Source organism: Pteropus alecto, unplaced genomic scaffold (assembly GCF_000325575.1).
Source record: "Pteropus alecto unplaced genomic scaffold, ASM32557v1 scaffold160, whole genome shotgun sequence".
Lineage (NCBI taxonomy): Eukaryota > Metazoa > Chordata > Mammalia > Chiroptera > Pteropodidae > Pteropus > Pteropus alecto.
Window position 1 is genome coordinate 2,245,081 of NW_006429864.1, and position 25,049 is coordinate 2,270,129.

Here is a 25,049-nt window from a genome sequence, read left to right on the forward strand (position 1 = left end):
AGGGCTAACTACCCTCCCCAACAACCAGCTTGGTTTCACCTGAGCAGGCACAGAACTAATTGACAAGTCCAAACCTATCCTGGTCTACCTGTAACATCCTGATTGGTGCCCCATGTTCCAACACTGGCTACAAGAAGCACACTTACTGTTGCTTTCTTGGGGGCTCTGCACTCAGCCCTCAAGTGAGTCTGCTGGATCCAGCCACAGGCTCAATGGACCAGGGACAAGTATGTTTCTTCAGCTAACAAATGGGACACTTTCTCTGGTCTCTGACTTTGTCCCCTTTGACCCAAGCCATAGCTCTCTGGCTATGGGACAGGAGAATACTTGTGTCCATTGCTCATGCAGATTCATTAGTGAGGGACAGAAAAAGGCATGTGCCACACCCCAAGCATGGGGATTGCACCTGTGACAAAGGGCAAAAGGAAAGAACAGCCTCACAAAGAGGAGACATTTTAGGCCAATTCTTGAATGAAGCGAGGGGGAAAGTGCTGGGAGTGGGAACAGCCAGTGAATTCTGAGAAGTGTGCCCAAGCCTGACAGGTCGAGGCTGAGAAAAGTAGTGTGGCTGGACTTCAGGAAAAGGGGTGATAATGTGGGTTTTATTGAGTGCAACAGGAGCCTTGAGAAGGCTTAAATACAGTCCATCAGTGAGCCACAGCCCTTCCCAACAACCCCTATGATGGCTTTCTGTCCTCATTTTCCAGATGCAGAGCCCAAGGTATGATCTAGGTCAGGAGAGGGCAGAAGGGTAAACCAGAAGGGTTTGGGTTTGTCTTAGCTCAGATGTGAACCAGAATTGGAGGCAAGGCACTTCCCCTACCTTAGCTTCAGTTTCCTCATCTGCAAAAAGAGAGGTGAGGCCACAGCCTATTTGAAGGGGATGAGGGGAGAGCTGGCACTTGAGAGTCATGGAGGCTGAGTGAGCAGGGGTGGGGCATGGTAAGACCCACAAGCTGACCAGCCTTCTTAGAGACTGGTCATGGGCTTCAGATGGAGGTGGGTAGGATTAAGGCTCAGGGAAACGTTTCTCATACCAGTAACCTTATCACAGCAAAATAACCCCTAACTTCTCCTCTCCAGACAGACACTTTTACCTCTCCACTCCCTCTCTATTCCGGCCACAGGAGCTTTCCAGCATTACTCAAACACACCAGCTCCATCCCGTTTGAGAGTGTGTGGAACACTTTCCTGCTGTTTCCAGTGGCTGATTCAGGGTTCAGCTCATTTATCTGCTTCTATCCCTCCTAGGTCACCCCCTTCCTGGCATTTAGCACAACTTAGTTGTTTGGTTTTTTTTGTTTTTGTTTTTGTTTTTTTTTTTAATTTCCATTCAATTCTTTTACACTTGACTTTTCACTTGCCTCCTCATTGAGGGCAGGGATGTATCTAAACCTCTTTGCTGAGACCCAGAACTTGGAACAGAGTAGGGGGCCAATAAATACAGGAATGGAAAGGACTGAACTGACCAGCTGGCCGACTGGACTCACACCGCATCCTTGACTCTCCCCGCCCTCCACCCCGCCAAGACTCTTACCCTCATTAAGACCCTCACTAAGGAGAGCTTCCACCACCTCCCCACCACATTTCAGCAATATCTGAGTTCAAATCCCAACTCTGTTCTTGGGCAGGTGACATCTGTGTAAGCCTCAATTTCCTCATCTGTAAATGCTGTTCATGTCAAGACAGCCCCGCCCCGCTGTTCCGTCCCTAAATACGAGAAGAGTGCTGGGTCCCTGCTCCCCAGCCTAGCATCTCCATTCCCAGGACCATCACCACCCAGGGGTGCGATCTCAAAGCCCCTTCGACTCTGCCCAGGCTAGGGAGCCCAAAAGGTCTGGGTTCGAATCCTCCCAACTCCCTTTTGAGAACCGGACCAAGAACCTTAACAAGCTTTTCTCTAAAATGGAGCGCCCGCGCCTGCCTTCTCCCGGGGGAGCGACTCCTTCACCCCTCATTCGTAAAATGGGCCATCGCTGGAGCCAGGTGCGAGGTAGAGCGAGTTTATTGCAAGTGTCAACTGGGGCGGCGCCCGGAGAGCACCGCCCCCCAGCGACAGGCACGTCATGATGGCAACCGACGCCACCTGAGCGCGTGCCCTCGCTGGCAGCTCCTCCAGGTTGCAACCGCCCGCCGCGCAGCCGTCGCTCATTCCGCGCAGGCACAATGGCTTCCGTATCCTCGTGTCCCGCCCCCTCCCGAGACCTTCCTGCAGGGAATCGAGGATGCGTATGCAACCTCCTGCTCTCCGGATCGTGGAGGAGGAGCTAGATTCCAAACAGAGGCGACTATGGCCCTCGCCGTTGAGGAAGCGGGGAAAGGGGGAAGGACGCCTGTGCAGTGGCATGCGGCGGCTTCGCGGGACTCTGGAAGTTCGCCTCTCGCGCGTACGTTGCGCTTTCGCAGTGCTCGAGGCGGCGGGAATGGAGGGAACCCCGGCTTTTAGCCAGAGTCCCCCGAGCGCAGCCAGCCGTTGCGCGCTACCTGGCCAGCAGAGGGCCTGGCCGAGGGGCTGAACTGCAGCAACTCGGCGATCAGGGCCTTGCAGCGCTCGGACAGCTCGAGGCCGTCGGGGTAGAGAACGCCGCGCTTCTGGCGCCGGGGCAGGCCAGCAATGTCTGAGTCGTCGAAGGGCATGCACCCAGTCACCATGACGTAGAGCACGACGCCCAGGCTCCACACGTCGTACTTCTTGGGGTCGTAGGGAATGCCCAGGAGTACCTCGGGCGATGCGTAGGCGGCCGAGCCGCAGTAGGTGGTGCTCAGGTCTGGGTAGCCATGTGCCTGGCGGCCGAAGCCGAAGTCTGTGAGCTTGACGCGGCGCTCGTCGGGGCTCAGCAGCACGTTTTCGCACTTGAGGTCGCGGTGCACCAGGTGGTGGTCGTGCAAGTAGCGCACAGCACCTGCGATCTGTGCGAAGAGGTCGCGTGCCTGCCCCCCGGGGATGCGCCCACTGCGTTGCACAGCCTGCAGCAGGTCGGTGGCGGCCGCTTCCATCACGATGTACAGCTTCCCGTTGCACACTTCGATGAACTCGAAGACGTGCACAATGTGCGGATGCCGCACGCCGCGAAGGATGGACAGCTCTCGCGGCAGGAACTTGTTGACGAAGTCAGGCGGCGCGCGCCGCCGGTCTACTACCTTGATGGCCACCGTGCCCTTGTACTTCTTGGATGTGGCCACCTTCACTTTGGAGTAACTACCCTCACCTATTGTGCGGCCCAGCTTATAGCCGAGTTCGCTCAGGAGTTTGTCGCCCGACATGGTGGCGCCTGGGGCGCGCGGGGGAGTAGGAGGCGGCTGCTGTCGGGGGGCGGCCGGACTCCAATCTCGGGCCTAACCCATGGCGCTTGGCACCTGCACACCCGCACCCCCATGTGCCCACTCCCGGGCCCCCGCCGCCGCGGTGCCTTTTATTACCCAGGTAACAATTTCTGCCTTGTGAAGTGACCGCGGGCGTCATTCCGCCTCGGGGTGGGCCCCCTCGGACCCCGCCCCGCCGGGGTCCCCCAAGGCCCTAGGGCTTTGTGACTCATAATCGCTCTGAATGGTCCAGTTCCCGATGAGAGGCCACTAGCAAGGGCTGCCGACCACCATCGGGGAGTAGAATCCATGTCTAGGATTGGGGTGGCGCCTCACTAGTCAAATCAAACGACAGCCGTCCCCCAACTTCTTGTACCTAGCCCTGACTATGTGGAGCCCTGCGTTGCCCCTAGAACCTCTTAGGGGAGAAAACGGGAAAGGAAGATTAGCGCAGTGATCTGGCTCCCTCGGGAGCTTGACTGTCCTACGCAATGCCCTAAAGGGAAAGTGAACGGGAGGTCCTTTAGTGCAAGGGACCCCGGCGACCCCACGGGCTCCAGGTGGCCACGCCCCGTCTTGGAGAAAAGAAAACCAGGATTCCTTGGCCATAGCCAGGCCCCGCAGCCCGAGTTCTCTCGTACTGTAGGGTCTCTACATCAGGGCCCTAGGTTCGGCCCAGCCAGACACTTGCGCGGCCGCTTCCGCCACACATAGTGGCAGCGGCTGCGGACTACGTCATTTCCGCCCGCGACCGGAGGTGGGGAGCCCTGCAAACATGGCGGCGCCGAAGGTGAAGCAGGACATGCCCCCGCCGGGGGGCTACGGCCCCATCGACTACAAGCGGAACCTTCCGCGTCGGGGAATGTCGGGTCAGTGTCCGCCTGCACTGTGGTATCAGGGTCTTGGCCTTCTGGGCGCCGCGGCAGGGGCGGGGCGCCAGGGAAGCTAGAGAGCCTCAGTTTATCTGCGGTGTGATGAGAGGCGGAGCTGCGGGATCCCTGATAGCTTCAGCGGTAACGATAACTGCTATAATTTGTCGAGCGTTTACTAAGCCCTTACTTTCTCTGATAACAGTCCAGGAGTCAGTCCCGTTAATTTTTTCCATTTCACAATAGATTAAACCGAGATTAGTATAGCTTGCGCCCCTAATCCTCGGCCACGCTTCCTCTCACAGTTGGGGAAAGTAAGAGAGGCTGCGACCTCACCCGCCAGGCCCACCCAGAGCAAAGCTAGGGCCAAAACCCAGAACGCCGAGGAAATTTAAAAGATGTTCTATGCGGTGGTTCCTCGCTGACGGCCCCCACCTGCAATATGTCCCAAGAATATGCGTTCTTAAATTTATCCAATGTTTTAAGTAACGTTTTAAAGTTTGTTACTGCTTCATCACAGAAAAATGTAAAAAAGTGAAAGGCACCCATGATTAACAGAAATGCAAAGAAATTTAAAACAAGGGTCAATACATTTGCTATAAATCATCAAACTTTACATTTAAAATCTGTGCATGTTTAAAAAAATTCATAGGCATGGTAAAAAAAAAAAAGTAGCAATTCAGACAGCAGTAAAGTTAATGTCAAGTGAGAACTTAAATCCTCCTCCTTCCCTTCTGGCCTCTTTTGTATCCAAGAACTAAGGTTGGCAAACTTTTTCTGTAAAGGGTCAGATAAATATTTTATGCTTTGATGGCCAGATAATTTCTGTCCACTGCTGCTGCTTTTTTACAACTGTTTACAGACCTAAAAGTGTTCTTAGGCTGAGGGCCATACAGGAACAAGCTACAAGCTAGATGTGGCACCACTTGACCACTCAACTCATCCTAGAGATGATTGAAGGAAAATAAGTGATCTGAGTCTCTTTTCTCAAAATACAACTTAATACCCAGGCCATTGCACCACTCAGGTGTGCTGCATGAAGTCCGTTTACACATATACACCTATGTGACCTGTATCCAGGCTGCAGAAGGATTCCAGCCCTCAGGCCTCCCTGGGCAACCCCCAGTCAGCATCTCTCTTTTTATTTTTAAGTCACAAACATGCCTTTTATCCCAGCTCTCTTCTTGTTCATGACACAGCTGTGCCTCCCATGGGCCCTAAATACCAATGCCTAGGATTGGATCTCCTAATCGCCCCCCTTTACACTAACTTTCATCGTAGTACATACAAACCCACCCCAGTCTTTCCTGGCTGCTGAAAGGTGAGGAAGGTATCTCTTTTGGTGGTGTGGTCTTTGTTTATTATCTGCATTCATTCAGTAATTAATTGTCGAATGTGCACATGATTGTGGACCCTGTCTCAGGGAGCTCGCTGTCTAGCTGAGGAGATAGACACATCATGCCAGAATTTCCTGTTTTGGCAAGTAGTGAGGCCTCAGCTAACTGGGGCCTGCTTTAGCCAGGGTAGGCTAGAGGTACCTCTCTGAGAAGTCCCCCAGGCAGAGGGAAACAGTAAGTGCAAAGGCCCTGTGCTGTATCCTGTACCCTGCCCTCATCCTCTTCCTCCTGGCCCTCCGCCAGCCTTACCTCTTTTGAGCCCTGGTCTACAGTGCCCCTCTCCCCATCAGTCCTACCTTCCCCTGGTCTTATGTGGCTCCAAGCCTGGCACCAGCTGCCCTTCTCTCTCTGGACCACACACTACCAGCATTCCAGCACATGTCAAGCGGGCTCAGGCTGTCTTTAATCCACACTGCTCCCAGAGTGACTGCCATCCCCACCTCTCCTCATCTCTCACACTCAGTTCCTCTCTGTACTCTCCTGCCCCAAGTATGTGGTGCTTTCTTCTTTTTCTTGTGTCTTTAACATTTATTGAGATTCCATACCATACAATTCACCTATTTCATGTTTACAAATCACTGGTTTTTAGTCTATTCACAGTCGTGCAGCCATCTCAGTGATCTAAATTTGCAACACTTTCATCACCCAAAAAGAAGCCCCATTTTGTAGGTTGTCTTTTCAGCTCAATGGTGGTATCATTTGTAGCACAAAAGTTTTTTAGTGAAGTCCAATTCATCTATTTTTTCTTTTGTGCTTCTGGTGTCATATCTAAGAAACCATTGCCTCATCCACAGTTACAGAGACTGATTCCTCTGTTTTCTAAGAGTTTTATAGTTTTAGCTCTTACATTGAGATAAAATCTATTTTGTATTAATTTCTGTGGAAGGGGGAAGGAAGGAGCACATTTTATTCTTTTGTATGTGGCTATCCAGTTGTCTAATTTGCTGAAAAGACTATTCTTTCCCCATTGAATTGTCTTGGCACCCTTGTCCAAAATCAATTGACCATAAATGGTTTATTTCTGGACTCTCAGCTCTGTTCCATCGATGTACATGTCTATGCTAATGCCAGTGCCACGCTGTCTTGTACACACAGCTGTGTGATAAGTTTTGAAATTGTGAAGTGCAAGTCCTCCAACTTTGTTCTTCTTTTTCAAAGTGGTTTTGGCTATTCTGGTCCCTTGGATTTCCATATGAATTTTATCATCTTGTCAGTTTCAATGGGACTGTGGGGGAGAAGGTTGGGATTTTGATGGGCACTGCATTGAATCTACCTCAATTTGGAGAGTGTTGCCATCTGAACAATGTTATGATCCCATGAACAGTTTACATTTGTTTAGGTCTTTCTTTTAATGTTTTTTTTTTCTTTGTCATCAATATTTATTCCTTTATTTTTAAATTTCAATTAGTTTCAAGTATACAGTACATTGGTTAGATGTCTGTACAGTTCGTAAAACGGTCCCCCCTCCAATTGCTCCCTCCCTCCTCTCACCCTCCACCTAGCCAACGTATTCATTCTGATTGCATTCCCTATGCTGTGCTCCCCGTCCCCGTATCCACCCATCAGCTATTAATTTGTACTTCTTTAATCCTTCACTCCATTCTCACATCCCCCCAAACTCCCCTCCCCTCTGTCCATCACCAAATTGTCCACTATATTTGTGAGTCTCTTTTTGATTAAGTCTTTTTATTCCTTATATTCTGCATATAAGTGAAATCATATAGTGTTTATCTTTCTCTGTCTGACTTAAATACCTTCTAGGTCCATCAAAGCAATATCTTTTTCCATCCCCTTTTAGTCTGTCTTTTAATCTGAAGTGAGTCTCTTATTGGCTACAATTAGGGGTCTTGTTTTCCTTTCCATTCATCCACTCTTTTAGTTGGAGCATTTAATTTAATTCTTTTCCATTTGGGGTTGATAGGAAAATAATTGTTACCATTCTTTATTCCTGTTTGATAGGAAAGTAATTGTTACCATTGATAGGAAAGTAATTGTTACCATTCTTTATTCCTGTTTTTGATACATGTATTTAGGTCTTCTTAATGCATGGCCCACACACCCTTCTGGATATGCCGTTCCTCAGCCTCCTCCACCATACTGGCAGATCCAGAGACACAGACATCCCTGATGGCCTGGGGTCTTGGCCTTGAAGCCAGCAGTGAGAAAGAAATGAGTTAGAGCTGCATAATTGTAAAGGCTGCCTTAGTCCTGGAATTTATCTTACAGATGGCCCACACTTGGGTGCCTGGTGTGATGATGGCAAGGGATTTTCACACAGACAGCCCAGGTCTGTCCCCTGGGGCTAGGTCAAAAGAGGAGGCTCCTGGGTCTTTCTGCAACTATTGAAAAGAATGAGGCAGCTCTGATGAAATGCCTAGCACAGGTGGCCAATCATTTGGTGTGGTGGGAGGGTTACTGGGCACTTAAGCCTCTCAGGAGAGGTCCTGCCTCTCAGCACAGGAACCAGGGTGCCCTCACTGATCGGTTCCTGTAATGTAGAACTGTCTTACCCTGAGCTGGTGTTTTCAACAGGTTGAACTAAAAGGGGAAAAATAGAACCAGTTTCTCATTTATCTCCAGGTCCAGCAGAGGTGCCTGATGAGCCTCATGCAGGAGCTGAGCTGAAGAAGAAAGAGCCCCCACTTTGTCCCCTTACAAGGCCCAGGGAGTGGCCTCACCCATCATTTACCGTTTTTTTTTTACTGAGTGTTAACTAGAGGTTGACCTGGCTGAGCTTATGCATTCATCACAGCAACCACAAGGCCTAGCCAGAGAAGAAACCAGAAAAGATGAGAGGGTGCAGGGTGAGCCAGGCCCCAGATGGCCGGGCCTCCCTGAAGATCCCAGCAGGTCCACAACCTGTCAGTCAGGATTACAGCTTGGATGCCTTCTGGTGCTCAGTAAATATTTATGGCAGCCTGTACCCTGGGGTCTGGGTGAGTGGGGGCAGGGCTTGGGTTCACCCTGCTGGGCCAGGAGCAGCAACACCCCAGGAACCCAGGGGGCAGTAGGCAGCCCCTGCAGGGTACTGCTTGCCTCTGGCAGCCCTGTCCATCTCCCTGTGGGCAGCACACAAGGAGGTGGCCCAAGCAGCCAGGAACCACCATGGGGCTGGGACCCAGCCATGGACACCTACCTTCCTTGTGAGGAATGGCCAACTGGGAACCAGACAACCTTCTAGAAGATGGTGGGGCCAGGGCACCCAGCCATAAACCTCTAGACTCATGGGCCCTTCTGCAGTCCCTGCCTGGCCTATACCTTACAGAAACTGGCATGGGGGCAGAAGTATTATATCCACAAGGGCCTTGCCTGTGAGAGAGAAGCTGAGGTAGCCTGGTGTCCCCTGCTTGCAGAGTTGACGAACGTGATAGAGAGTGATCTGCAGCTGCAAAGAAGGAAATGTCCAAGGAAGGGGGCCGGTGGACATTCCACAGAGATAAAAAAAACATAGTCTGAAGAAATGTGAGCCATCTCTGGGAGTGGGTCACGGGGGCTCTCACCTTCTCCCTTGTCCATATTTCTGGAGTATTTGCACAGCGAATGGATTATGCTTCTTGAGAAAAAACAAGGGTGGCCTGTGCCGTGTGCAGGTGCCGAGCCAGCACTCCTCTCCCCACAGGCTACAGCATGTTTGCCGTGGGCATCGGGACCTTGCTTTTCGGGTACTGGAGCATGATGAGATGGAACCGTGAACGCAGGTAGGCCCCACACAGATGAGGGTGGGCACGTGCCCATGGACTTGGTGTACATCGGGGCCCCTTGTCAACCTTCCAGGCCTGGGGGACCCAGCAAGTCCATTTCTGGGGTTTACCATCGAGGATTGACTAATAAGTGAGGAGCTTGCCTCCAGGTGTTCACTGGGCACCCCTCGGCCTCTGCCACTGAGGATGTAAGGGTCCAGGTTGTGACAGCCCATCAGGTAGAGGTGGAGGGGCAGGCCTGGAACTTGTTCTCTTAGTAGGTTTTTGTCCAGGGTGACCAGGCAATGACCATAGAAAGCTGATTAGAGAGCTGATCACATAAGACAATGGCATTGCCAGCCATGTGCGGCCTGAGGGACCAAGGCCTGTGGTGCTCTCAGTTCAGATCTCAGCCACTTCTGAGCTTGCCTGATTCCGTGCCAGGTGGCTCCTTCTAATTGGTCCCCAATTAGCTGGGCCCCTCTACCCTGTCCCATCTGTGACATGTGTTCTTAGCACCTCCCTCCCCCACCCTCTTGCCCCCTGCCATGAGGCCAAGAGTCCCTGAGGGTGGTGCTGGAGAAGGCTCAGCTCAGGGAAGGCACTCCACATTGTCAAGTGAACTCAGGAGCACCTGGTGGGTGCTGAATGCTAGGGACCCTACGCTGGACGGGTGAGGCCAGGCCCAAACTCCGAGGGAGAGATGGTAGTGCCCATAGTGTGTGTGGCTGTGGTAAAGGCAGCTGCCTGGTGGACGAGGTGGGGAGAGAGGGGCTGAAGTTTATCCACTCCTTCCCTGTGCCTCTGTAAGATTCCCCTTGATGAGGGGACAGAGCCAGAGGCTACTCCCTAGGCCACGACATGGCTCCATTTCCACCATCCCCCAGCATGGACAAGGCTGGTGAGTTGGAAGATGCTGAAAAGCAGTGAGAAGAAAGGAGCTGGATCATGAATACCCCACCTCCCTTCTCTGAAGCTGTCAGGCTTGGGCTATTTTTAGGATTAAAACAGTTTTTAATTGAAAAGAAAGTGTGAAGCCAGCAGTCTTGTGGACCAATGCCTGTGCCAGCTAGGCACCCCCATCTCAGTCTCCTGGTGGGCAGAGCCCACTGCCCAAGGTCTGCCCTGCTCACTCGCCTCTCCACCTGACCCCCCATCCCCATGTATCATCCTGAATGTCCAGGGGCTGCATTGTCTGCCCCCCATAGTCTGATCCAAGTATTGGTTTTGGGATTTCACAGGCGCCTGCAGATCGAGGACTTTGAAGCCCGTATCGCACTGATGCCACTGTTGCAGGCAGAGAAGGACCGGAGGTGGGGCTGCCAGGGCCAGGGTCAGGAGGTCATAGGCCTGAGTACCCCAGCTTACAGCACAGGACATAGCCAGAATGTACATAGGGACTGGCAGCTGCGTCCTTGCACATGGAACTGCTGTCAGCCCTTGAAGAGGGCACTACACATAAAGTGGAGACCCAAGGAGGAAAACTAGGAAGGCTTCCTGCAAGAGGGGGCGGGATGTTGGGGCTGGGGCAGGAGGACAGCAAGAGTTTGCTAGGGAGAGGAAAAGAAGGGGTTAATTTGTGCAGGGTTGAAGCAGCAGGACGTGATTGGGGTGGAGCAGGGACGGGTCTGGCAGGTGTATTAGGCAGGCGCGTTCAGGCCTGTCCCCCACTTCCCACTCCATCCTCGCAGGGTCCTGCGGATGCTTCGGGAGAACCTGGAGGAGGAGGCCATCATCATGAAGGATGTGCCTGACTGGAAGGTGGGTCCCCAGCAGGCACTGATAAGTACAGCTTCCCACAGAAAGCCTGGGGCAGAGAGGGGTAGTGGATGCTGGGTGTGAGGAAAGGAAGGCAGCCGCTTCTGACAAAATGGCCAGCAGGGGTGGTCAGTCAGTCGTGTGTGTGTCCCGCTAGGTGCTGGGCCTGAGGGGTGGATGGGGTGAGGAGAGGGGCTGAAGTTTATCCACTCCTTCCCTGTGCCTCTGTAAGATTCTCCTTGATAAGGGGACAGAGCAGCACCCCCACCTATATCCACTGTCTCCTCAGGTGGGTGAATCTGTGTTCCACACAACACGCTGGGTGACCCCCATGATGGGCGAGCTCTATGGACTGCGCACAAATGAGGAGATTCTCAATGCCACCTACGGCTTCATCTGGTACTCGTAGGGGCCCCCTTCGACCCCACTCCCTCCCCACAAAAGAAAATAAAAGCCCTGGAGACCTGCTAGCCTGTGTCATGGACTGAGTGACTTGGCCGCGCGCAGGGGAGGAGGGGCACCGCGTTGGTTCTACAGAAAATGCCAAGCAGGGTGGCCTGGAAAAACACCCAGAGGCTATCCCTGGATCCACCAGCAGCCTCTACTCCCAAACACGCTTGGACTCTCCTACCTCTAGTGGAATCATGCATATTCTGCGGCCCTCCAGGCCGGGCACAAGGGTGGTTAGGGGCTTGGAGAGGAGTGTACCAGGGCAGAGGGGTGGGGCAGCAGAGGCGGAACCTATCGCTTCCGCTCCAGACTTCCTTTTCCTACCAGTGTTAGCGTCTCCGGGCTTCCCTGCATCCCAGCTGCAGCCCCGCTCCTCGCACTAAAGGGCGAGCATGAACGGTGGGCGGGGAGGAGGTGTGGCTTATACAGGGATGCACTTAAAAGGCATCGGTGGGGCACCCTCACCCACCCACCCCGCACTGTGCGCAGCTGCTCTCCCTGGCCATGAGTGGCGCGGCTGGCCCGGATTTGGCGGAGGTGCCGGAGGAGCGACGTTTCCTCAGGTCAGCCGGGAAGGGGATGCCGGGGACTCCATGGCAGCGATGCGACCCAGGGGACCAGAGGCAGAGGCATGGCTGGGAGGGGGAATGAGAGCAGAGGCATGGCCAGGGAGGGCCCCAGAAATCCGAGGCCCACTGGGCATTTCACTGGACAGACTATGCGCTGCCGACGCCTCTGAACCTACGTTGCCAGGGAAACTGCATCCGCGGCAGCCGGGCTTCTTGGATGATTCCTCAGCATGAGTACTCACTCCCCCATCATCCCTTACCCCAACCAAGGCCCACTTACCCTTTGCATGTCCCAGGGACTCTGGAGCCTCTATTCCTCCTTCCCCATCTGAACTCTTTTACTCTCAGGTCCTCAAACGCTCACACAGCCCTTGGTGGGTCACCTGCTACTATCACCTTGTTCAGAGAAGGAAACAGGCCTAGGGAGGGAAGCCACTGCCTGAGCTAGAGCTAGGGTGATTCTTGAACACATGGGCCACCTGCCACAGGGTTGATGAATTTGGGGTCTGGAGCTGGCAATTGTGGCTATCTCCTACCTCGTCCTGAGTCATCCTGTGTGACATTGGACCCTAAGCAGGGCTATGGACCTCTCTGCAAACCAGATTCATCTAACAGCCTTTTGTCTGGCCACTTCTATCCACTGTCCAATCAGCCTCTCCTCTCAGGGCAGAAATTGTCCAGTGACTGGCTGATGTCCAGATTCAGCGTAAATACCCAGCACATCCTAGGCAGGGGGAGAATAATGTTTTAGAAGCTGAGCTATGACATTATCCAGCATGGGGGACAGTGGGCCAGTTGTTTAGGGCCTCAAACACCACTGAAGAGTGATGGGGCTCTGTGGGGTGGATAGGAGTGGAACACAGTAAACAAGGGAAGAGAAGGCATTGAGGCTGGAGACATAATGGGGGTGTGTAGGCGTGATAAGGAATTTGAGTATTCTCTGAATACTGCGGAGCCTTAAGGTTTTCAACATGGTGATGTGATCTATTCAAGTTTTCAATGCCTCCATTACTTGTGTTGTGGAGTTGGGGGGAGGAGGTGGTATGAGATCGCTGTAGACAGTCAGGTGAGCAATGATGGAGGGCTGGCATCAAGAAGTATGAGGATGAAGAGAAGCAGACGGAGCTGAGAGCCCAGGGAAGGTCTGGGTCTGGTATGGGCACCCTGGCCTCCAAAATAGTCTTTTACTGGAAGTATTTTGGGAGCATCAAGCCCAGTTCCCTTTGAAACCAGGTCCCCTCAGCCCTTCTGGGACAAATCCTGGGCCTCAGCGCCTCTCATCTGGAAGCTAATGTTGAGTGAAGCAAGAGGCACCCTCATAATTCCCCAGTCCTACAACATCTCTGCCCTGTCCCCATACCATACCCAAAGCCACCACCACAGGCTCCTAGCCTGGACCACCCTCTTTCCATGGAGTTCCCGTTATCACCCTATTGACCAGTTAGGCAGGAAGATAATGTTCTAAGTGGTTACCTGAGACCAGAGCTTTTGGACCGAGGAAGAGGAGGAAAGGATGGTTCTTCCACCCTCATTTCCCCCTCCATCCTCCTGTGGGAGCTGCAATCAGAGCTGTGGAGAAATAAACCACATTCCCAAATGACCCTCCCGGGAGCCAGGCCAGCCTGCAGGAGGTAGGGAGATCTCCCCACTTTGTACTTCAACCTCATCCCACATTGGCCAAACACAAGCTCAGGGTTGAATATGGCTGTGATTGCTGTGATCTTGGGGCATGTGGCCTCCTTGCCCTCAACCTTTATCTCCCCCATCTGTGAGCCCCCAAATTGTGTTCCTGACCCAGTATCTCAGTCTTGCTCACTCTGCTCCAGCCATACTAGTCTCCATTCTGTCCCTTGAACCTGCCAAATTTGTTTCACTGCAAGGCGTTAGCCCTCACTGTTCTTGCCACCTGGATTACCTCCCGTAGTGCTCCAGGCCAGTTCCTCCAGGAGGCCCTCCCTGACTCCCCATCCCACAGCAGTCCTCGTTCTCCACTTCCACCCCTCCTGCTGCCTGGCCTGGTCACCCTGCAAAATTGGCCAGGAGTTTGTGTTTTCCTGCTCACAAAATCAAAGGAGGGAACCTAGGATTCATCCCAACAAACCTCTGCCATCTGTAGGTCTGCCTCTGCTGTTTTGCTTACACACCATTTGTGGCTCTGGAGACAGACACCAAGCGTGGAAGTCTGGGTTTTCCCACTCACTTTCTGCATGACCCTGGGCAAGCCACTTGGCTTCTCTGAGTTGTTGGATGTTCTTCCAACTCTTCTGGGCCTGGCTCTATTATTATTACCCTCTCTAGAGTCTGCTGAACTGGGGGTAGGTGCTGTTTCCCAATAGGACTGGGTCCTGTTTGGGGGGAAATGGCATCAGGCCATAGACCCTGCCCAGCTGCCCAACCCCTGATTCTGGAGTGAGGAACACCTGATCTTCAAAACCAATTCTCCCTCTCTGCGACCACTAAGCCCAGGCCCCTTGGAAGGCCCCTAAGCCAACTTAGAAAGGTCTGGTGCTTGGTATAATGCTCTATCACCATCTTGAAATTCTTAATTTTTTAACAAGGGCCCCCCACATTTGCATTTTGAATGGGGCCCCGAAAAATCGTCTAGCTCATCCTGCCTTTACTTTTGCAAAGAAAGGAGCAAGGCTCAGAAAGATGAAACAGACCCCAGTCACTCAGCAAGGCAGTGGCAGGGCTTCCCCTCAGTGGGTTGGCATCTCTCTGGGCACAATTATCTGAATTGTACCACTGCCTTTGAGGAGGGGTCGCCAGTGGGTCTCATAGCTGCAGACCCCACATCCGCCTCCCTAAGTTGAGCCATCAAATTCTTCTGCAGCCTTCACAACTCACCTCCCCCATGTACCCCGAGTCCAGTCAGCCCCCTCCAGTGTCCTAGAGCTCAAACAGTGGTTTCCTCTGCTTGAAATCCATCCATAGCCCCCAAAGAAGTTCTTCATGCCCCATTCCTCCTTCTGGGTTCCTCCCACCTTGGGGCCTGGGGGCGTCTCGTTCCTGCTCAGTATCTCACGCTTTGGGGCAGTTGAACCAACATGCGCCACCGCGCGTTTCCTCGACCACCAGAGGGCGCCCTCACCTCAGGCTTCGTCTCAAACCTCCCTCTGCCTGCCTGGTTCCATCCAACCATGTGCGCTTCAGACCGGGAAACAGGGTCCGGGGTGACGTCAGGGACTGGCTTGGAATGGTGGTAGAATATTTCTGGTTCCATCCAAGCCTCTGTCTCTAGGTGTCAGTCTCTGTTTCTCAATGACTCTGAGCATCTCTCCCTATTCTATTCAGCACCGAGGAGGCAGCCGCCCTGGAGCGGGAGCTTCTGGAGGATTATCGCTTTGGGCGACAGCAGTTGGTGGAGATGTGCGGTCATGCTAGTGCCGTGGCTGTGACCAAGGTACATAATCCCAGACCCTCAGCCTTGACCCCAGCCAGATGGCCAGCCCTTGGCCTAGCTGCATGAACCCCGTGGATGTGCGGCCCTCAAGAAGCTCCTTTTTGCTTGGGGCCACCCCAGCCCATCACTCAAATGAGGAAACCGAGGCCCAGAGAGGCTCGTCACTGGGCCAGGCCAGGCAGGGACCCAAGACCTAGGGTGTCAGGGTCAGGGCAGAGGTCAGGATCCCTAGAGACAGAGGCTGGAATGCAGAAACCGAAGTGCTGCAGGGTGGGGTCTGGGGCCCTTGAGGTACAGATGTGACTGCCTACCTCTGCCACCTCCTGGGTCTTGGGCATGGGGAACATTGGTTCCTGCAGTCCAAGCACCCCCAAACAACCCTGTGCCACAGGTGGGAAACAGAGGCTCAGAGGCAGGGAGGGGCCTAAGCAGGGTTCCAAGGGATGGGAAGCGTAGCAGTGTCTGGTCTGGGGCAAACCCCCCACCCTCTAGATTCCTGCAAAGGACTCGAGAGTAAAAGCAATGATGATACTACTATTGTACTTTGCCCCCTGTTACCCCTGAACAAGGGTAATAAAACTAACATCATTTAATAAACGTAAATAACTTAGAAAAGTGCCTGATAGAATTAGGGTTCCAGCATGTAATGCTTCTCCTCCTCTTCCTCCCCATCTCTTCATATTATCACTGTATACTTAAAAAAAAAAAAAATGCTCAATATCTTTCTTTATGTGGACTCAATTTTTTTTTACATAAATGTTCTTATTTCTAAATGAAACATATCCTGAGTGAGGTGCCCAAAGAAGAAGGAAATGGTGAAAATCTAAGCCACAGAAGCAAAGCCAGTGTAATAAAGCTTTGCCCAGCTCCCGGTGACCAATCATCGGGTTTTTGCCCCAAGTCCATCTAGAAGCCCCTTGATCTTAGCCAGCCAGATGATGTCACCCTCCCTGACTCTGAGTGTGGCGTGGTGAGTCGCAGGCACAGTCAGGGCCTCACTGAGACCTTGGGAAGGAGACTCAAAAATGAAATAATTTTACTTCTGTGTGGTTGGAGGTTAGAGTATGGCTGGGCCCCCCAGAGCCACTCTGGGGCTAGGGAGAGTCCCCAGAGGCCTGTCAGAGCCATTGTCACTCCTATTCGATAGAAGCAAGCTGAGGCTGAGGGAGGAGAGCAGGGTCGAGGCCACTCAGAGTCAGAGCAGGTTGGGATTCGAACACCAGCATGCTTAACTCCTGTGTTAAGGAGAGAGAGATGCATGGTCCTACAGAGACAGAGAGTCTGAGAGATAGAGACTGAGACAAAGAGACACAGAGACAGAGACAAACCAGATAGAGAGAGACAGATGGGGAGAGACACAGAGAGTTTGAAAGATACATAAAGACAGAAGTGAAGACAGGCTGATGGAGAGAGACAGGCGGAGAGGGACAGGGCATGGCAGGTTGGAAAAGTACTCCCCTCCCTCCAAGGCCTGGAAAGTGGGTGGGGGAAGGGCAGCCACTGCAGTGGAAAAAGGTGGAGGAATGTCTGCAACTCAGGCCGAGAATAAACAAACCACAGTCCTGGCGCCTGGTGGTGGCAGGAGGCACGTTTTCCCATTCCCTCTTGGCAGAGCCTGAGGCAAGGACTCTGTGTCTCCAAGGAGGAAACTGAGGCCCCAAGAGGCCCTGCCCTTTGCCCAGAACACTCTTCCTTCTGTCCCTATCCTATTGCCTCCAGGCCCAAGCCCTGTCCTTTCCACTGCCTGGGGCCTCAGTTTCCCCACATGAGCAAGGAAGAATTCCAAGCACCATGCCTTTGCCTTCACTGTGTCTCCTTCTAGGTGTTTCCCTTGTCTGCCCTCTCCCGGAAGCAGAGGACAGTGCTGGTTGTGTGTGGCCCGGAGCAGAACGGGGCTGTGGGGCTGGTCTGTGCCCGGCACCTGCGGGTGTTTGTGAGTAGTAAGGACCCCCTTTGCCTCCCAGGGTTACGCCCCCACCCCAACCTCACAGAAATCGATTCTTCCTCTTTGTAGTGTCCCAAGGGAACGTAGAGGCTGGACAAGTTACAGAATATGCCCAGTGCTTGCCCCAGGCAGGGTCTGCTGCCTGGTGCCAGATCTGGGATCTTGGCAGAGCCTGGGGGAGGCTGGCTGGCCACCCTCCACACTGACCCCTTCCTGCCTCCCTCCCCAGGAGTATGAACCGACCATCTTCTACCCCACACGCTCACTGGACCCACTGCACCGGGACCTGACTACCCAGTGCGAGAAGATAGACATCCCTTTCCTATCCTTTCTGCCCACAGAGGTCAGTGCTCAGCAACCACTGAGGGGCAGGTGGGGGATGGTGTCCTAAGGTCACCCCTGACCCTGCCTGCCCTCCCAGGTCCAGCTCATCAATGACGCATACGGGCTGGTGGTGGATGCTGTGCTGGGCCCTGGCGTGGAGCCCTGTGAAGTCGGAGTCCCCTGCACACGTGCGCTGGCCACACTCAAGCTGCTGTCCATCCCCCTTGTGAGCCTGGACATTCCCTCAGGCATGCCAGGCATAGGGGGGATGTGCAGGGACTGGGGGACCTGGGGAAGGGCCCTTGTGCTCTAGCTCCTGCCCTGGCTTGCCTGCTCTGGACCTCAGTTTCCCCATCATGGATGGATTGTGCACTCTGGGTGTGGCAGAGGGTACATCCATCCCTCAGATGGGTAAGACCAGGGCTGTAGCCCAAGTAACCCTGCGTCCCCTCCCCCCGCTATACCCAGCCCAGTGTGCCCGCTGCCCACCCTGGCCCAGTCGCCTGGGCAGACGTGAGCTCACCCGGCAAAAGCCTCGCCCGGCCTGGCTGTCGCCCCATGCCTGTTGGAGCCATTAGGCCATGGGCAGACGGAACAAACAGTTGCTGGCCAGCCGGACCCTCTACAGGGGGTGGCTGGACTCGTGGGGATGTCCCTTGTCTTGTAAGACCCAGGGCCATCTCAGTAAGATGCCACAGAGCTGGGGAAAAGCGATGTTGGCTATGAGGAGGTGGGCTGTCTGGTCTGAGGGTGGAGGCCAGGGTCGCCAAAGGAAGAAATAAAGTCAGAGGGAGGAGGCTTTTAGTTAGTGGCCCCAGACTCCAGTCAGAGGCAGGAGAGAAGGCAAGACCCCTAATCTGAAGGTGGAGGGTCATTTGAGAAGTGGCAGAGCCTATGGCCCAGTGAAGGAAGTGGTAGGGTCCTGCAAAGTCAAGAGGCAAGATCTAGCCTGAAGGCAGGGATGTCAGGTCAGAGGGAAGAGTGTCTAGTCAGAGGAGGATGGGTGCTCAGGTTGGGTGGGGGACGGGGCACTTCCTGTCAGAGGCAAGAACCTGAGGCAAGAAGACAGGTCTGATGGGGAAGACTTGTCTGAGGATGGAGGCAAGTCTGTCCTCTGAATGGGCATCTAGTCAGAGCGGGGAGGCTGGCTGGGCGTCAGGGTGGAATGAGATGCTAGTGTAAGTGGGGAAGCTCAGGATTGATAGGGAAGGAGGGACAGAGACAGACACCGGCAGAAGCATGGGTCTGATTGCGAAGGGGCAGCAGGTGGAAATGATATATGTAGTCTGAAGGCAGATGGAGGAATATTGGGTAGCAGGATGGGAGGAGGGGCAGAAAAGTATTAGGGCAGAGGCTCTGGTCTGATGGAGAGGGAAACATCTCCAAGGAGGGGAAAGAGATTGGATTGAGGGTGAAAGCTTAGTTTTATGGGGAGGTAGGTCTGACCAAGACTCACGTGACAGAGAGCAGAGGCTGGGTCTGATGGGGAAGGTTAAGTGGGTAGTAGGGTGGCAGTACTCTCTCCTCTGAGGGCGAGCACCGCGCCCAGCTCCCAATCGCCCCCGCTCCCGCCCCTCCTCCCTCAGGCTGGGATGCGGAGACCGGCGGCGACACTGAAGATGGGCTGCGACCTGACGTGCTGGTATCGCTGGCGGCGCCCAAGCGCTGCGCTGGCCGCTTCTCTGGGCGCCACCACTTTGTGGCCGGCAGGTTCGTGCCCGACGACGTGCGCCGAAAGTTCGCTCTGCGCCTGCCTGGGTACACTGGCACCGACTGCGTGGCGGCACTGTAACCGCACCCGGCACCCACGTGGCTTGGACGCTCGCCAATAAACAGATGTCCCACCACCGCCTGGCCTCGCCTCCTCTGTGCGGGCGGGTGGGCAGACTCGGGAAGGGACTTCCCACGGGTCGCCCAGCGGCCCAAGGCGGGAGGGAGGGCAGATGCATATTGGGACTTCTCTCTACGGAGGCCAGATTCAGGGTGGGACTTCTGCCTGCTCGGGTGGCCTAAGGCCATAGGGTCAAAGTTCGATTCGATGGAAGATTTCTGGCCGCCTAAAGCGTGAAGGTTCGGGCAGCTTCAAGCTCCATCCAGTCCAAGAGGCGCTTCCCACAGGCAGCTTGGGATCCAACGTGAAGAACGGAGGGTGGGTTGAAGGAGGGATTTCCAGCCGGCAATGCCTAAAGCGTGAAGGTTCGGGCAACTTCAAGCTCGAGTCCAAGAGGCGCTTCCCACAGGCAGCTTGGGACCCAACGTGAAGGATGGAGGGTGGGTTGAAGGAGGGATTTCCAGCCGGCAACTGGGGGACGCAGGCCAGCCTCCGCGCGGAGGCACAGCAGGATGCATCAAAGGGGGAGACCTAGAGAGGTTGCTTACACATTCAAGTCACCCAGGGCCGAGGAGCTTTGCCTGGACGGGGCGGGGCCTGGGCGAGGCGGGGCCAGCGGTCTCGTCCCGCTTCCATCCTCAGCCCCACCCGCACCGGCCGCCAGACCTGCGGGAGTCCGACCTGAGCGCGCCTCAGAACTGGGACTCTCCCTCGGAGGCTCGGACTCGGCCATGGCGTCACTGCCGCCACTGCTCTGCCTCTGTGTCGCCGCCGCGCACCTGGTGGGGGCCCGAGGTGAGGCGCCCCCAGGCCCCAACCCAGCCCCCTAGGCTCCCGAAAGTCTGGCAGTGGGGCTGGCATGCAGCCGCCAGGAGAGAACCAAGGGACTGCTCACTTTCCCTGGCCTGGGTCTCCTTTGCCAGCCCGGGGATGCGGGGAGTGAGGGGTCCCGGGGAGGCCGAGGGGACAGGACCTCGTCCACGCTCTTTCTTCCTGGAAGAAACTGTAGGGGCACTCGGAATACGGATGGCTCTTCTGGGTTCCTTCGGATGGTGGGGTACCTATCTCAGCCCCAACGTCCGGCCCCTGAATCATTCCATCCCGGCCCCTCTCACCTAACTCCTTTTCTCTACCACACATCTCCCGCTCTAAAAAGAAAGTCCCATCTCTGGAAGACTCAGTGGAGCGGAGAACTGGGCCCACTTCTCAGATGAGGAGACTGAGGCTTCAGGCGGGGAGGGACTTGTCTGAGGTCATTGCCTAGCCCAACTATCTCAGACAACTGGAAGCCAAAGAAGCCAGGCTCGATTCCAAAGACCTCCTGCTGGCAGTGTGGGCCTCAAGTGCAGGGATGAAAGGTAGACTGAGGGAGGGACTTCCAGCAGGCAAATGAACGAAGGGGAATACGACCTGAGGGCACAGCACATTTAGGGGGAGAACTGGGTCTGGAGAGCAGGGTGGACAACTTCCACGGCCCATGGAATTGGGGCTGGGTCTGAGTGAGGGTTGGGGCTGTGGGGTCACAGGGAGGCTTCTTGGAGGAGGGGGCACTGCAGTCCTTGGGGTCAGCCAGAACTGGGCTCTGGCTTCCAAGAGCCTCAGTTTTCTGCAAAATGGGGGTAGTCATGGCAGTACCTTGCATAAAAGGAGCTCACAGGGGTTTCCATGAGCACCCCTTCCCCCTGTCCTCACTCCTTCCACAGGCACCACCCCCATTGAGGAGCCCACGGCAACTGCGTGGGGTCTTGAAGATCCATTGCTGGGCCTTGGCCAGTCCTCACCAGTCCTGGAGGACTGGGAAGGTGAGTCGGCCTGGGTCAAAGTCCTGGCTCTGCTGTGGACTGTGGTGTGAGCTCTGGCTGGTGGGGGTCACATGGGGAGGGGACACAAGCTAGGTGAAGAATCGGTACTGTTCTGGTTTTTGGACATGACAGCCCCTGGAAGTAGTGCCCCAAGAGGTCTAAGTTTTAGAAGCAGAGAGGTGAGAGTCCAGGCTGTCAAGGAGGAAACCAAGAAGAGGTAGTGGTGGGGTGGTGGGACCACCTGCCCAGGCCATCCAGGGAAGCTGGAGATCTGGAACCTGGGTCTCTAGTTTTTGGACTAAGGAGGTCCTATTTGACTTGCTCTTAAATCCGATAAGGAACGGGCTCCCCCTGGGGGGTTGATATGAGAGGCCATCCCCTTCTGCCTATGGTAGTTTCAGCCTGTGGTGGGTTCACTGGGCAGTGAGCAAGGCCCCAGCTGGTGCAAACAGTGAGCTGCCAAGCAGCAGAAAGCCACAGCTAGAGCTGGTGTCAGTCTGGCTTCTCACATCTCAAAGGTTCTGAATTCTCAGGGTGGGGGCAGGTGAGACAGTGGAAAGATCTCTACGTGCACTGATGTGACAGTTCAGGCAATGGTCAGCAGACATAGGGCTAGTCAAGGGGAGGTCACCTCCCGGTGACCCCTTCACAGCTCCTTCTGCCCTTGAGGGCTCTGGATTAGGGCAGAGCTTTGGCAGGCTGGGGTAGCCCTTGCTCATTGCGGTGGCCGGGAGGAGGGCTTGGCTTAGCATGTAAGGCCCGTACCACGCAGATGGGGCCCGACAGGCTGCGGCCCGGGTCCCAGCTTGTGCGGTGCCCACAGAGGCCAGCGAGTGGACGTCCTGGTTCAACGTGGACCACCCGGGCGGCGACGGCGACTTCGAGAGCCTGGCCGCCATCCGCTTCTATTATGGGCCGGCGCGGGTGTGCCCACGGCCGCTGGCACTGGAGGCGCGCACCACGGACTGGGCCCTGCCGTCCACCGTTGGCGAGCGTGTGCATTTGAATCCCACGCGCGGTTTCTGGTGCCTCAACCGCGAGCAGCCACGCGGCCGCCGCTGCTCCAACTACCACGTGCGCTTCCGCTGCCCGCTAGGTGAGGGCGGGGACCAGAGGGGGCGGGGCCTGCGTAGGGTAGGAGGGGTTGTGAGAGGCGGGAAACTCTCCTAGGTGGGTGGGGCCTGAATAGGTGGTGCTAGGGAGAACGCGTGTGCGTGTGGGCGTGGCTAGAAAGAGTCGGAGTCCAAGCAGAGGGCAGGCCCGGGTGGGGGCGGGGCTTTGGAAAGGAGGGGCTGGGAATATCTGGGAGTTTAGGTGGGGGGCAAAAAGGGGCCTCCGGAGCTCATCTACCTCCCGTTGCCCTCAGTTATGATCATTTCAATTGCGTTCTGTGGGGGCTTGTTTTGAGCTTCAAATGTGAGGGGCGCAGGCAGAACTGCAGGCTAACCTCGAGGAGCTTAGTTGGTACCTCAACTGCACCTTCGATCGGTACTCCTAGGGGAGCACTGATGGAAGCAGTGGACAGGACTTCTCTTTGTAGTACCTGCCTATGGATACATGTGGCGGGGGCGTCCTTCAGTCCTCCACTGTCACCAAACTTCCAGGAGGCATATTCCTTAGGATGGGCAGCCGCCTAACCATCCACCCACCCGTCCTCCCCGCAGAGGCCTCGTGGGGAGCGTGGGGCCCGTGGGGTCCCTGTTCAGGGAGCTGCGGGCCAGGCCGTCGCTTGCGCCGCCGCCGCTGCTCAAGCTCCGCTGGAAATACATGTCCCGGACGCCCCCTGGAGGCACAGAAGTGTGTGCGGCCTCGATGTCCAGGTAGGAGGGGCGGGGCCAGTTGAGCGACGAACCTAGAAAGGCGGGGCTAGTTGGGAATGGAGCCTTGTGGGCGGGGCATGGACAAAAGGCGGAGCCTGGGTGCAGGGGTTGGGGCTGGAGGGCCCGAACTTAGTTCAAAGGAGATTGGCTCTTCCTTCTCTTTTGGGCCCCACCTCTCGAGGAGCATTGGTGAATGTGTACATCTGGACGGGTGGACGCTCTGGCGGTAGTGTTCAGACATGGGCAGATCTGAGGAGCTTTTCCTGTGCGCACGCCTAGTGTGCGGATGTCCCAGTGGACGCGGACACGCACAGAACTGGGCTCACGCACCTGGGGTGCACACATGCGGCATTCGCAGCCCCTGCCCATTCCCTGCGCCCACGCGGACACGCGCTCACACCTTGGCAGACACGATACCCAGGCTCTCCCAGGGCCAGACGCCAGGCCATCCAGGAGGCGACTGGAAATTCCTATTCGGCCCGGGCTCCACAAACACGGTCTGGATACTGTGCCGGCAGAGCCCGCGCGGCAGGGTGGGGGAGCACCATGGCCAATGGGGTGGTGGGGTCCCCACCCTACCCCGCCTGGCTCTGCCCTCCCCGCGGCGGCGCCTCTGCCCCGAAGTTTCCAATGGAATTTTCCATTTTGTAGAGAAACCACGGGTTGGGAGGGGAGGGAGATGTTCTGGGCCCAAGATCCAGCCCCTTGCTGGGCCCCCAGCCCCGGCCTGGACATTTCTCTTATGCTGGAAGGAGTCTCTCCGTCCTGTGAGAGTCACCACTCCTGTTGCCTCCTCCAGGGCAACTTCACTTCTTATCTCCTCACCTCTCTGGACCCCAGGTCCCTCTCCGTGCTTAGCCCTGACCACTCGGCCCCATGTTCCCTCTTGCATTAGAGGTTGTGCCAAGCAGGGTCATGTTGAGGCACCTTCGATGAGTAGGTTCCGCTTCCTCTCTGCCTCCCTCTGTCCCCCAGGGTGTAGCCCCAACATGTGTGGATGCCCCAACCATGTCCTCCTGGGCTCAGTGGTCACCCCATCTGGCCGACCACTGCCAGGAGCCAGAGTCTCCCTGAGAGACTGGCCTGGTCCTGTGGCCACCAGCGATGCCCATGGATCCTTCCAGATGTCTGGAGTCTGTGCCGGCAGCCGGGCCAACGTCAGTGCCCAAATGGATGGCTTCTCTGCTGGCATGGCCCAGGCCCAGGCCAACAGCTCTATGTCTGCTGTGGTCACTATTGTTCTTGATAAGTTGGGTAAGTGCCTTGTGGTAAAGTGGGTGAGGGGGTCAAGGAACTGGGGAGGAAGTTCTGGGTGATGCCAAACACTTGAGATCAGGGCGATGTGATAGAGCAAGGCCACTGGGTAAAGAAATGAGATGTGACGCAGTCATTGAAGGTGCAAGGTGAGATGTGGAGTTGCGGAGGGAAGCATTAAGATGGGACACTATCTTTAGCAGATTTGGGGTCAACTGAGTCAGGGGAATGGGAAATGAGAGAAGGGGCCTTGCTCTTTGGACATGGTCATTGGGAGAAGCTGGGATGTGGCAATGCCCTGACTTCTGCTGCCTTTGTCCCCAGAGAAGCCCTACCTGCTGAAGCACCCCGAGTCCCGAGTGCGAGAGGCCGGCCAGAATGTGACTTTCTGTTGCAAAGCTTCAGGCACCCCTACACCTAAGAAATACTCCTGGTGAGTGCCCCGACCCATGCTCAAAGGCCTCGTGCCAGCTTTGGGGCTGGATTGGATTTCCTGTGATGTGGTGCTTCAATGACCTGGAGAGAACTTCTCTGCACCCTCCCTGTGCTGCATGTAGTGGGGGTGAGGGCAGCTGTGCTCCTAGCTGAAGGCCTTCTTGGTGTTGCCCAACCTCCATCCAGGTTCCACAATGGGACCCTGCTGA

At 55.3% G+C, this 25,049-nt stretch overlaps 4 protein-coding genes across 5 annotated transcripts in view; 3 read left to right on the forward strand and 1 right to left on the reverse strand.

Annotated features, from left to right (window-relative positions):
* Positions 1 to 2,115: 2,115 nt before the first annotated feature.
* TSSK6 (testis specific serine kinase 6) lies at positions 2,116 to 3,380 on the reverse strand. Its single transcript, XM_006904349.3, has one exon. It carries the CDS (start codon positions 3,262 to 3,264, stop codon positions 2,443 to 2,445), a length of 822 nt encoding a protein of 273 aa, XP_006904411.1. The 5' UTR covers positions 3,265 to 3,380; the 3' UTR covers positions 2,116 to 2,442.
* A 640-nt stretch (positions 3,381 to 4,020) lies between these two features.
* On the forward strand, positions 4,021 to 11,477 carry NDUFA13 (NADH:ubiquinone oxidoreductase subunit A13). Of its 2 annotated transcripts, XM_006904350.3 has the most exons (5): positions 4,021 to 4,172; positions 9,189 to 9,267; positions 10,491 to 10,562; positions 10,941 to 11,010; positions 11,297 to 11,477. In XM_006904350.3, the coding sequence occupies exons 1-5, from the start codon at positions 4,079 to 4,081 to the stop codon at positions 11,414 to 11,416; spliced, it is 435 nt and encodes a 144-aa protein (XP_006904412.1). In that variant the 5' UTR covers positions 4,021 to 4,078; the 3' UTR covers positions 11,417 to 11,477. The 2 variants fall into 2 exon arrangements, with proteins under 2 accessions (XP_006904412.1, XP_024899945.1); XM_025044177.1 differs by lacking the exon at positions 10,491 to 10,562.
* Positions 11,478 to 11,961: 484 nt separating this feature from the next.
* Positions 11,962 to 19,550, forward strand: YJEFN3 (YjeF N-terminal domain containing 3). Its single transcript, XM_006904351.1, has 6 exons — positions 11,962 to 12,020; positions 15,321 to 15,429; positions 17,252 to 17,362; positions 17,604 to 17,717; positions 17,796 to 17,946; positions 19,285 to 19,550. Exons 1-6 carry the CDS (start codon positions 11,962 to 11,964, stop codon positions 19,488 to 19,490), a joined length of 750 nt encoding a protein of 249 aa, XP_006904413.1. The 3' UTR covers positions 19,491 to 19,550.
* A 659-nt stretch (positions 19,551 to 20,209) lies between these two features.
* Positions 20,210 to 25,049, forward strand: part of CILP2 (cartilage intermediate layer protein 2) — an 8,062-nt gene continuing 3,222 nt past the window's right edge. The window contains exons 1-7 of the mRNA XM_006904412.2: positions 20,210 to 20,324; positions 21,233 to 21,331; positions 22,155 to 22,427; positions 22,996 to 23,151; positions 24,127 to 24,405; positions 24,730 to 24,838; positions 25,027 to 25,049. The exon at positions 25,027 to 25,049 is cut by the window's right edge and continues 141 nt beyond it. Coding sequence (XP_006904474.1) covers positions 20,261 to 20,324; positions 21,233 to 21,331; positions 22,155 to 22,427; positions 22,996 to 23,151; positions 24,127 to 24,405; positions 24,730 to 24,838; positions 25,027 to 25,049 — 1,003 coding nt within the window. The 5' untranslated portion in view covers positions 20,210 to 20,260. The remainder of the gene's footprint in view (positions 20,325 to 21,232; positions 21,332 to 22,154; positions 22,428 to 22,995; positions 23,152 to 24,126; positions 24,406 to 24,729; positions 24,839 to 25,026) is intronic.